The 13,107-nt window shown below is 37.4% G+C and overlaps 1 protein-coding gene across 2 annotated transcripts in view; it reads left to right on the top strand.

Annotated features, from left to right (window-relative positions):
* The window catches only part of PPP1R42 (protein phosphatase 1 regulatory subunit 42), a 50,538-nt gene extending 38,375 nt beyond the window's left edge, over window positions 1–12,163 (top strand). The window contains exons 7-9 of one of the 2 annotated variants that reach the window (XM_066264683.1): window positions 4,579–4,738; window positions 5,118–5,151; window positions 11,909–12,163. In XM_066264683.1, the coding sequence (XP_066120780.1) occupies window positions 4,579–4,738; window positions 5,118–5,151; window positions 11,909–12,010 (296 nt within the window). In that variant the 3' untranslated portion in view covers window positions 12,011–12,163. Of the gene's footprint in view, window positions 1–4,578; window positions 4,739–5,117; window positions 5,152–11,879 lie in introns of both variants that reach the window. The other variant, XM_066264682.1, reaches the window with a different exon arrangement.
* The last annotated feature ends 944 nt before the right edge of the window (window positions 12,164–13,107 follow it).

Here is a 13,107-nt window from a genome sequence, read left to right as displayed (position 1 = left end):
TCCTAAGAATAAACTTAACTAAGGAGATAACAGAATTGTCTACTGAAAACTACAAAACATTAATGAAAAATTTTAAAACAAAAAAACAAAGGGAAAGACATCCTACGTTCATAGACAGGAAGATTTAATATTCCTATGTTCATAAATAGGAAGATTTAATATTGTCAAAATGGTCCTTTTACCCAGAGTGGTCCATGGATTCAATGCAATCTCTATAAAAATTTCAATGGCATTTTTCACAGAAATAGAAAAAAACAATTCTAAAATTCATATAGAACCACAAAATAGCCAGATCAACCTTGAAAAGAAGAACAAAGCTGGAGGCATCATACTTCCTGATTTCAAACTATGTTACAAAACTACGAAAATCAAAACATATGGTACGGGCATAAGACAGACATATAAATATATGGAACACAACAGAAAACTCAAAAGTAAATCCACAAATCAATGATCAACTGATCTTCAACAAGGGTGTCAAGAATGTATAATGGAGAAAGGATAGTCTCTTCTACTATAGTTGCAAAAACTGGATAACCACATTCAAAAAAATGAAATTGAACCATTTTTACACCATATAAAAGAATAAACTCAAAGTAGATTAAAGTCTTAAATATAAGATGTAAATCTGTAAAACTCCTGCAAGAAAACATAGGGGGAAGCTTCATGACATTAATCTTGGCAATAATTTCATTGATATGACACCAAAAGTACAGGCAACAACAAAAACAAAATAAATGAGACAAACTAAAAAGCTTCTGCACAGCAAAGGAAACAACAGAGTGAAAAGGCAATCTACAGAGTGGGAGAAAAGATTTGCAAACCATATACAGGCAGTCCCTGGGTTATGAATGAGATAGGTTCTGTAGATTTGAAAATAAGTATTTATATGCATAGAAAGGTAAAAATAAATACTATGTTAAGGCAAACATCTGTCTAAGTTGCATTTAATAAATAAACGTACCTGTTCCAACTTACATACAAATTCAACTTAAGAACAAACCTACAGAACCTATCTTGTTTGTAACCCAGAGACTGCCTTTATCTGATATGGATTAAGTTTCAAAGATAAAAAGGAACTCCTACTAATCAATACTAAAAAAACTAATGACTCAATTTGAAAAATGGGCTAGGAACTTGGACATAACTCTAAAGAAGATCTACACATGGCCAATGGGTATATAAAAAATGCTCAATGTTAGTCATCAACAGGAAAATGCAAATCGAAACCAAAATGACTTATCACCTCACACCTCTCAGAAAGGCTGTTACCAAAAAAACAAAAGGCAAATGTTGGTGAGGATGTGGATAGATTGGAATCCTTGCACACAGTTGGTAAAATGCAAAATAGTGCAGCTACCATGAAAAACAGTATGCAAGTGCCTCAAAATTTAAAAATAAAATTACCATATGACTCAGCAATCCCACTTCTGGGTATTTACCCAAAAGAATTGAACATCTTGAGGAGATATTGGCACTCCCATGTTCAGTGCAGCACTATTCACAATGGTTAAGATGTGGAAACAACCTAACTGTCCATTGAAAGAGGAATAAAGAAAATGCGGCATATGCACACAATAAAATATTGATACTATTCAGCCTTAAAAACAGAAGGAAATTCTACAACATGTGACAACATGGATAAATCTTGAGAACATTAAGCTAAATGAAATAAGACATTTACAGAAAGACAAATACTGAATGTTTCTATTTACATAAGGTATCTGAAACAGTCAAATTCATAGAATCAAAGAGTGGAATGGTCATTGCCAGTGGCTCGAAGAAGGGGAAAGTGAGGATTACTAACCAATGGGCCTCAGGTTTCAGTCAGGCAGGATGAACGAGCTGTAGAGATCTGCTGTACAAAGTTGTACATATAGTCAACAATAACGTACTGTAAGCTTAAAATTTTGTCAACAGGGTAGATCTCATGTTAAGTGTTCTTACCACAGTTTTTTTTAAGCCATATGGAATTTTGTATAGTACAGAGTATTATTTCATACCCTGTTGAAGTTCCAATTATGATAATAATTTAAAATAGAAAATAATTTAGTCTAGGAGGCAAAAAATAGAGAACAAGCCCTTGGCAGGTAGCTCAGTTGGTTAGTGTCCTCCAACACGCTAAGATGGCAGGTTCGATCCCAGGTCAGGGCACATACAGTACTCAATCAATGAGTGAGAGGGACAACAAATAGATGTTTCTCTCTCTCTCTCCCCACCACTTTCTCTAAAATAATAAAAAAAATTTTTTAAAGAATAGAGGGCATGAGAAGAGAGCTGATATTTACTGCACTAAACATTTCAGATATTTATACACGTTATTTGCATTTAATCATTATAAACTGAGGCAATTATATCCATTCTGCAGATGAAAAAGCCGAGTTTTAGAAAGATGCAATAACTAAAGTCACAAAGATAGCAGGTAGCATAGTGATTAGAGTCCCCTAACTTCATGAAACAGCTTTGGCTTCTAGTGACCACTCTAGTAACGAATGGCTGAACTGTGCTTAGACAGAAGGACAGTGATGCCTGCCATACTTCAGTTTGGTGGGAATTTAGTAAAATTTGCAAATGTATAAACATATGATATGTAAACAAATAATTTTTAAAATTTTACATATTAATTCTCCCATATATATTATATGGAAGAAAGGGAGAGAGAGAGATGAGGTAGGACAGGGAGACAGGAACAGCGCAGTTTGAAGTTCACAGCAACATTAAGAGGATAGTACAGAGACAGCTGCTGCCCCCACACATGCACACACCTCCTAACCATCAACATCCCCTACCAGTTAAACATATATTTTATAAATAAAGAGAAACTAGGGAGAAAATGGGATAAATTATTAAAGAACTGAAATTTTTAAGAGTCCAAATAGATTAGATGGTTTACTATATTGAAAAATAGACTGATGACTCAGTGGATAGAGCATCGGTCTGGTGTATAGAAGTCCTGGGATGGATTCCTGGTCAGGGCACACAGGCAATGTGACCATCTGATTTTCTACCCCTCCCCCTTCTTTCTCTCTCCCTCCCGCAGTCAGTTGGTCCAAGTGTCCACCCCAGGCACTGCGGTAGCTTGGTTGGTCTGAGCATGTCAGTCTCAGGCACTAAAAATAGCTCTGTACTGAACACTGGCCCTAAATGGGGTTGCTGGGTGGATCCTGGTTGGTGCACATGCAGGAGCCTGTATCACTATCTCCCCTCCTCTCACTTAAAAAGAAAGAGAGAAAGAGAGAAGGAAAGAAAGAAGGGAAGGGGAGGAAAGAGAAAGAGAGAAAAAAGGAAAAAGAAAGAAAGGAAGAAAGGAAAGAGGAGAGAGGAGGGAGGAGAGAGGAGAGAGGAGAGGAGAGGAGAGGAAAGGAAAGGAAAGGAGGGTGAAAATAGACCTTAAGGGCAATTAAAATAAAATCAAAATTGAACATTGACTAGCTGCAACAGAAAATTATGTGAGTTTTCCTCAGCAGTCCTTATTCTCCCTAAATACCCTCCATTCTCTCTGGCCTCCTACATGTTTGCCATCTCCATCCAAACAAATGATACCACTCTGAGCCTCTCAGGCTTAAAAACAGTATCATCCCTGGATACATGTATATAATATACCATAACTCTATCCTTAGGTATGTGGTCGATAAAATAGCTTACAATATGATCTTTATGCAAAGGCTCTATTATTACTGCCCAAGAAAAACAGAAAGCATAAATTAAAGTATAGAATATACATGTTTTTAAAATCTACAATATACTTTCAGATCTTTCGATTAAAGAAAACTCAGTACAACCAAATATACTCTAAGTGAACAGGAATTCTTATGAAGAGAATAATTTTTGTACTTCCTAACCTTTTACATATTTTGATAGCTTCTAAACTTGGAGCCTTATATTAGAGATATATGCTAAGAGTATAAGGATCATTACCTCAGACTTCAAGCATCTTGCAATAAAAGTCATCCTAAATATAACCATATAACTATATAACTCAAAACTGAAAATAAAATCACTCGAACAAAATCCAAAATATATGCCTATCTTTTAGTACTTAACTTTTATAGAAATTTAATGGAAACATTTATTTATTTAATAAACATATATTGAGCACCTTAAATGTGTCTCAGACTATGCTAGCCTCTGGGAATTAAAACTGATTAAGGCAGACCCCACTTAAACGGAAATCACTGCTAGAAAAGGAGAGGACTTGCAATGATGTGGAATGTTAAGTGCCAAAATAAAGGCATGAACATATTCCAAAAACTATATGTGACTAATCTACTCCCTAAAGTAAACACTCTGAAAAAATAAACTCAGAACAGCAAAATTCAGGGGCAGTTAATATTTATATTAATGTTGGTATACCCATTTTGTATATGAGAGTTAACTATAGGCTTTTCTGTGTAGGATTTTATGTAAGAAAGTGTATTGTATTTTATCTTGGATATTAATTTTTTATTGGTTTTACCATAGATCTATTTAACTTTATTTAATTCCATTTCATAAAATATAATTTTAGATAGTCTAATGCTATGTTTACAATTGAATTAATTAGTTTCAAAGAATGTATGCTTTCTTTGTATGTTACAGGTCACGTTGAAACAATGCATCACATAGTTCCTATTTATTACCCACAGGTGGGTAAGCCAAAATTAGTCTTTCTCTCTGATGCCCAGAGATACACTGCTAATGGAAATGCATCTCCAGAAAGTTCCCAAGATGATAACCCTAAAATTATTGAAGAGACCAGGTAGGTTCTTTCAAATACTTATACAATTTATCTTTATAGGGAGAATGGGACATTCTCACTGTCAACACAGAGGAAAGAGGCCCTTTGTCTATCTCCTTGTTTTCAATTCTTACTGGCCAAGCACCCTACTCCCAAAAAATTTCAATGTCGGTCGGCCCAAACAGTCACAAAGTTAAGGTGCAGGAGTTGGTCCAAGAAGAGCTGGGAACCTGACCAGTGGTGGTGCAATGGATAAAGCATCAACCTAGAACACTGAGGTCACCAGTTTAAAATCCCAAGGTCACTGGCTAGAGCTGGAGCAGGGGATCATCCACACAACCCAAAGGTTGCCAGCTTGAGTCCAAAGGTCGTTGGCTTGAGCAAGGGAACACTAGCTTAGCTTGAGTCTAAGGTCCAATCCCCAGTCAAGGCATGTAAGAGAAGCAATCAATACACAACTAAAAAGAAAGCAACTACAAGTTGATGCTTCTCACTCTTCCTCCTTCTCTCTCTCAAAGAAAGAAAGAAAGAAAGAAAGAAAGAAAGAAAGAAAGAAAGAAAGAAAGAAAGAGAGAAAGAAAGAGAGAGAGAAAGAGAGAAAGAAAGGAAGAAAGGAAGGAAGGAAGGAAGGAAGGAAGGAAGGAAGGAAGGAAGGAAGGAAGGAAGGAAGAGAAGAAAGAAAGAAAGAAAGAAAGAAAGAAAGAAAGAAAGAAAGAAAGAAAGAAAGAAAGAAAGAAAGAAAGAAAGAAAGAAAGAGTTGGGCATCATAGACTAGATACACCCAGTCGGCAGATGACTCAGGAAAGTCACAGAAGCAGCAGGAAAAGATGTCTGAATGAGCAGGGATCACATCAAAGGAGACTGAGGCCCAGCTGATGATGGGTGGTCTGCTGAGGGGATGACTACAGCAAGGGCATCTGGTGGCAGAAAGGAGGGGAAGCCAGGAACACTACAGAGGCAGGCTACTTTCACCACTTCTCCAAACCAAAGGTTCTTAATCTCTTGTCCCTGAAGGAGACACTAGCAGTTCATTAGATCCTCAAAGGAGCTTATGATCCAAAAAAAAGTGATAAGAATCGCTGTTCTAAACCTTGAGTATATACATACTTGAGTTCCATATAAATCAGCCCTGTCTTCTGAAAAGCATATTACTTTGAGGGTTTTAAAAGATATTGTTTTTTTTGTTTTGTTTTTGTATTTTTCTGAAGTGAGAAGCGGGGAGGCAGAGAGACAGACTCCTGCATGAGCCTGACTGGAATCCACCCGGCACGCCCACTAGGGGGCAATGCTCTGCCCATCTAGGATGTTGCTCTGCTGCAACCACAGCCATTCTAGCACCTAAGGCAAAGGCCATGGAGTCATCCTCAATGCCCAGGCCAACTTTGCTCCAGTGGAGCCTTGGCTGCGGGAGGGGAAGAGAGAGAGAGAGAAAGTAGAGGAGGAGGGGTGGAGAAGCAGATGGGCGCTTCTCCTGTGTGCCCTGGCCAAGAATTGAACCCGGGACTTCCACATGCCAGACCGATGCTCTACCGCTGAGCTAGCCAGCCAGGGCCCAAGATGATGGGGGATAAAAGCATAACAGAAAATAACTTCATTTGTTCATAAAACGAATAGGCACTTACTATATGCCAGCAATACTAAATATAAAAACTCAAATGAGACAGTTCTGATCTCAATGATCTGGCAACAAGCTAGCTGGAGAGTTAAATATGATATAATTATTGCATAGTATGGTAAATGCTACTGGCATTCTAAATCCTAATGCATCTTATACATTATTCATTCAACATTTTTTCATTTGTAATCAAAAGATGACTGATCTATTGATGTTTCCAATAGTAGTTATTATGATATAATGAAGGACACTGGTATATTTTATTGAGAAAGTAATCAGAGGCAGAGGACTACTTTAGAATAGGTTTCCTTTTTCAAAAACTGTCTGCTGAAGGTCAGGTGGCTTTGCCAGGAGACCCTCTTTGCAGGGTCCATCAAGGGATGATATCTTAGCATTTCTTAATGGAGCCACCTGGAGAAGACCCATGAACTATAGTGTTGCACTGTCCAATCTCCATTCCCTGAAGACTGGCTTGGGCTTGCTGGGATGGAGGCTTAAGGCAGAGAGGATCCTGAGAGTATGGAAAATGCTCTATTTGGAGAGGAGAAAGGAGTCCTAATTTTGGTCTTGCCTCCTCTCCATTCACACACATATATGCACAAAAAACTGGAAGCTGCATGCTTTATTGCTTGTGTCCATTGTAATCACCATCAAAATCTTAACCAGTTTGTCCACAGTACCCCAATAGTTTCTTGATTTATACAACTGGTGTCAATTCCCCAACAGTGCTCCTGAGATTTGTTTCTTGGCAAGCATTTGAAAGGTTTTGCTAGCATCTCATCAAGATGGAAAAGGAAATAATAAAAATGTACACAGCCTTAGGAAACAATGTTGGTAAATTCTATACATTGTCACACACACGCAGATGAGCTGTGAACTGTGCCACATACCTTGTATTCCAGGAGTAGTCAACCTTTTTATATCTACCACCCACTTTTGTATCTCTGTTAGTAGTAAAATTTTCTAACAGCCTACCGGTTCCACAGTAATGGTGATTTATAAAGCAGGGAAGTAACTTTACTTTATAAAATTTATAAAGCAGAGTTACAGCAAGTTAAAGCATAAATAATAACTACTTATGAAGTACTTTTTGTCGGCTTTTTGCTAAGTTTGGCAGAATAAATCTTTATAAAACAACTTACTACAGTTAAATCTATCTTTTTATTTGGTTGCTCTGCTACCACCCACCATGAAAGCTGGAACGCCCACTAGTGGGCGGTAGGGACCAGGTTGACTACCACTGGTGTATTCTATAGCCCCCAGCATAGCTCTAATCACTAGGACTGCAATGACAAAAACAGCAAATAAATCACCCTAATCTCATTTTCCTAACTTGGAACACTCAATAAAAATGCTATTTTTTTTAACTACTATGTACTTGGTAAGACAGGCTACCCTAAAAAAAAAACAGAGGAATAGGGGCGATCCTGTGAGATGAACATAAAGAATGTCTTTCTACTGATACTGTCAATGAAATAGATTATGTTCAATCCTGAGTCTTCAGTGTTATATGAAAAAATACTACACAGATATTTTGTTTTAAATGTTTGTTTCCCCAGGTGACATTTTTACTGAGGACATGCCAAAATACTGTTTTATTATCCCAAAAGATTTAAGTCTTATTAAATGGAAATATCAGTCTACCTCTCTTTAATATAATAGGTGACCAAATATATGATGGAATTTCATTAAGCTTTTGATTTAGATTTTTAGGGTGTGCCTATTGTTGACATTGTACTAATTTAATGTAAAGCTAAGAGCTAATGAGCTAATGAGAATAAAGATAGAATACCAGCAAAGTGTTAAAAACAAAATACCCAGCCCATACAAAAAGAATACATTTTCAGTTTCTAAAAAGTTAAGTTAAACAACTTCTTGCCTTAATTACCTTTAGGGGGAGAATCAGCAGACAAGTGGCCTATGGTCTACATTTAATATTTGAAGTGGGGAGCCTGCTCAGAGGTGGAAAGGAGCTTAGAATGCTTCTTCAAGAATGCTAAAAAGTATGTGCTCCACTCCCATTTAAGGTTCCACACATTGGGAGTTGTGCCTGTATGCTTGCGGAACCCAGTGAAGCAACATCTGTCCAATGACAGGGGAATGTTTTCCACCTCCTTTATAAATGCGTGCAGTCTGTGCTCATGTATATTTACACAAGCCTGCTTTCCCTACAGGGAGGAAAAAGTCAGACTCATTGACGTTGTTTTTGACCCTCATACTGAACTTGATACTATCAATGTACACTTTAATTAAAGATTAGTTCAAAACTATTTTTTTATTTAAAGGCTGATTCTGAACAAATGCCTTCACGGTTCAATGCAAAATAATATATGGTGTTAAACAAAAAAATGTACACATTTCTTCTTTCTGTGTTTGTCACAGATGTTTCCTCTCTTTTCAAACATGTTAGGAGGTGCTTGGGCTCTAGTAACTTAAAAATAGACATTAAATGCATCTACATATTGTAAATAATATACACTGAGAATACTGTATTGTACTGTGCAATGAAAAAAGTAAATTCGTACTTGATTATTTAACTATCTTTCAAGCCTAAGCAGTGTCAATAGAATCAAATCATCTCTTTTGTTAATGCAAAAATAACTTCCTAGCTGTATTACAATGCCCTTCGTTTCAGATAGCTTTAAGGAATGTGAATCTCTGAGACCCATAATTCACAGGAAATGTTCACTGAATGTTATTTAACTATTTATAAAATACCAGCTTTAGTTAGAGTACAGAAGCATTAGATTTCTTTGAGTTACAAAGTAACATTTAAAAACAGTAAAAATAACTTGGTTTCACCACTGTTAAGGTTATATTTGAACAGTTGTGATAACATATCTCCTTTATGCTTAGAGAAGAATATTTAAAAGTTAGAAAATATTTTTAGTCACAAAATTCTAGGATGATCTTATTATATATAATTTTGCTGTGTTAAACCCCACCTCATTCATATTAATTTTAGAGGCAAAATTAACTTATATGTATCAGTAATGTAAGTATAGTGTTAAGATTTTGATTTGAAGTTCTCAACCCTTTTCAAATTAGGACACAAGGCCTCTCAAAAAAAGAAAAAGCAATAGTGGTAAGCAACAAAATTTTTAAAAATAAGTTAAGGTAGCTTTTGTAGCTTCTAGTCTCAACTCTGTTAATGGCTTCCTCTGTGAACAAGAGTTATGTAAGATCTGATTTATGAGAATTGTATCAGTTATTTTCCATTCTAAAATGTCCATTTTTGAAAGCTGAAATTCATTACCCAAATTCTAAAAAATGGTAGAACCCTTTGAGATGAGAATATGACCAGTCCCGTTTTACAGATGAGAAAATGAGTTTGCCTTAGAGAGGCCCAGTGAGAGGAGCCCAAAGTCACATTATTGCCATGAGGCAGAGCTGGGACTTGACTCCAGGTGACTGATTCCAAAAGCCAAGCTCTCAACTATTCTGCAAGGGGGTCTCAAAAACACCCTCAGGTCAGGCAGGTAAAGTACAGTAGGGAAGCTGGTGAGGATGTGATTGAGGTGAACTGGACAGCACATGTCCAACAGATGCAGGGATTTGTCTCCAAAACAATGTAGCCAAGCAGATATACAGAACTTGAGAAATCAGACTAGCTGGCAAACCAGACATCTAGACTGTGAAATCATCTGATTTTAAAATATTGGATCAATATTTTTTCTTTAAAAAATGCTATTAAAATAGATTTTTAAAAATCTGATAACGCTAGCAAGGATATGGAACAATTGGAACGCTCAGGCACTACTGGAGGGAATACAAAAATCATATGGCCACTTTGGAAAATGGTTTGACATATTTTTATAAAGTCAAACATATACTTACCACACTTAGCAGTCTCACACCTACGTATTTTCTGAAGTGAAACGGACCTATACTCAAACAAGAAGCCAGACTTAAAAGGCTATATACTGAATAACTCTAAGACAGTGGTTCTCAACCTGTGGATCGCGACCCTGGCAGGGGTCGAACGACCAAAACACATATGTATTTTCCGATGGCTTTAGGCGACCCCTGTGTTTTGGTCGTTCGACCCCCGCCGGGGTCACGACCCACAGGTTGAGAACCACTGCTCTAAGACATTCCATCAAAGGCAAAATCATAGAGACAGAAAAGAGATCAGTAGTTGCCAGGGACTAGGGGTTGACTACAAAGGGTAATTGCAAGGAAATTTGGTGAGGGAATAATGCAAATCTTTATTGTGGTAGTGGTTACATGACTGTACATGTATATCAAAACCTGCTGAATTACACACTCAAAAGAGTGAATTTAACTATGTAAATTATACCTTAAATAATGAAGGAAATAGTTGAAAGGTAAACAAAGCACCAATCATATAAAACCTTTTGTGATATAATATGCATATATATAACAAAGCAATATTATTTTCTTCACTGCTGTGTAATTTTACATTATAAAAACAATGAGTTAAGATGGAAAGCAATATGACATATTTAGAAAAAAGACAAGTATAATGTTATGACCTACACCACACTCTGTGAAATAAAATATACAGAACTCTAAAGCCATGTCCTTTCTGGGAGCCTAGAAAGGAACCTCAAAGAATGATATACACCTGTACTATTGAAATAGTATCTGGATTGTTAATAAAGAGTCAAGTCATAGTATACCCTTTATTAACATAATAGATTCAGAAGGTGTTTTGCATATTATGAAAAACTCTACAAATAGAATAGTATGGTAAAAAGCACAAGCATTAGGGTCAACATGATTGGTTTAAATCCTATCTCTGCCACATATTTGCTGTGGTACCTTGGATAAATTACTTAATCCCTCTGAGCTTTATTTTCTCAACTGTAAAATCCTCAAAGCGTTTTTGCAAAAACTAAATGGAAAATAAAGTATTTTTTGTAAAGCACTTAGCACATATAAAGAGTTAAATAAGTTAACAGTTACTAATTTACATAATGTTGGAAATTTGAAATTTTTCATCTTCATTTTTTTAATTTAACTGCAAATACTGGTTTCCTGCAGGAATTAGAACTAATCTAGAATCATCAGAGGATTCAGAGAGCCTATTTCGAGTGGCAGCCAATAGGGCAAGGGGGTGGCCAGCAGTAATTTTGTTACATCAGACCTTTCTTTGGAAACTCACTTGGCAACACAGCTGGCCATTGTTAGCCTGGATTGTGCCCCCTCCTCCACACTACCTTATCAGGTGGGCTAGGGTGAGGATGTGAGACGCCAAGGATGCAAAATTTAAGGAGCCCTAAGTACCTAATTGCCTCACCCTAGTCCTGGCCCATCTGCACTCCAATATTTTTATTTCCACATCTCTCTCAACTCAGATTTTCCCATATTTCCCTAATCCAGCAATGAAGAGAGGAGGGCAGGGCATGAGTGGGAATCTTTGTTTATGCTTCCTTTAAATTATGAAAAGATATACACAGTTTGGTGACTAATCATTAGCCGTTAGTATTGCTATTTTGTCCTACATTCTATGTTTGCTACCTATTTTGGATAACTTTCATTTTTGAAGTAACAACGCTAAGATCCCCCTCCCTTTATTAACAGGAATCTCTCTTTGAAAGAATCTGAAAAAGATCGTGACAAAAAATGATGTTCATGAACCTCACCATCTCCATAACCCAAAAGGAAATTTGTTAGTAGAAAAAAACAAAAAAAACAAAAACAAAAAAACTTAATTCAGCTTTAGGAGGTCTGAAACGTTTGAGATCTTTTTTATTTTCCACCTTTTTAGAACTAGGCAACATCATCTTTTGTGGTTTGTTTCTTTATGGTATCGCATTATATGAGAAAAACCTTTAAGTTCTTGTTTGATTTGCTCCTTTATTGAATGTGAGACATTGTTTTCCAATTGCTTTATTAATAGATATCATTTACTGGGGAAATAAAGATGTGCTTTCTCAGTCATTAGAAAGTAATCCTGTTTTTGAACCAATAGCCTTTTGGTGTGTTTCTGTCTAAAAATGAAATCTAATCACAGTTATTGAATGGGAAATGACATAAAAGCCTGAGGATTATTCTGATTCACTAATATACTGAAGTAGGGAACGATATGTTCAAATGCCACCATTACTATGTAGTACTGTACTTGGTAGTTCCAATTTGAAAATCTATTATAAAGTATGAAATTACGTCGCATATACAAGAGCGGTTTCACGAATGATACTGTAAATTTGTTATCCCGTCTTGACCCCAAAGATTTTTAAATGTCCTGCTCTTCAAAGTGATGGCTTTGTTTCGAGAATATGCTAATTAGCTGCCAGAAAATCTTGGGTGTCTAGGATGACTTCGCCCCTGATGGCGCGGGGTCGGAGACGCGCGGAAGCCGCTAGCCCCGGCTAGAGCCCCGGCAGACCCCTGCCGCACGGCGCACGCCACGTTCCCCGCGGGTCCCCAAGTGCAAGACACCTCAGCGAATTCAGATGGGGCCAGAATGAATTTTACATCCCAATAGCGACACAAGCGGCGTGCCTCGGGGGCATCTGATGGCCGGTTCAGGGTCGGCACCCAGGAGAGAAGCGACTGCCACCCCAGGGCCGTTTACTCAGGTTTGGAGAACTCCTTAAGTTTCACCGACAGTGGGCGCGTTTGAGGGAAGTGCGGTTCACTGCTGCGTAGCTCAGAAACTGGTCACGGAGTACCGGGGTGGAGGGACTAGTGCTTTGAGCACTTCGGTCAACGTGAAACATTTACCCTGTGGTGAAATAAAAGGCTAGCGCGGCGAAGCGGCACACTCCACGCTGCCCCACAGAGCAGTAAAGGCTCCCGCTTCAGC

Source organism: Saccopteryx bilineata, chromosome 3 (genome assembly GCF_036850765.1).
Source record: "Saccopteryx bilineata isolate mSacBil1 chromosome 3, mSacBil1_pri_phased_curated, whole genome shotgun sequence".
Taxonomy (NCBI): Eukaryota; Metazoa; Chordata; class Mammalia; order Chiroptera; family Emballonuridae; genus Saccopteryx; species Saccopteryx bilineata.
This window is presented reverse-complemented; position numbering and strand designations above follow the sequence as displayed.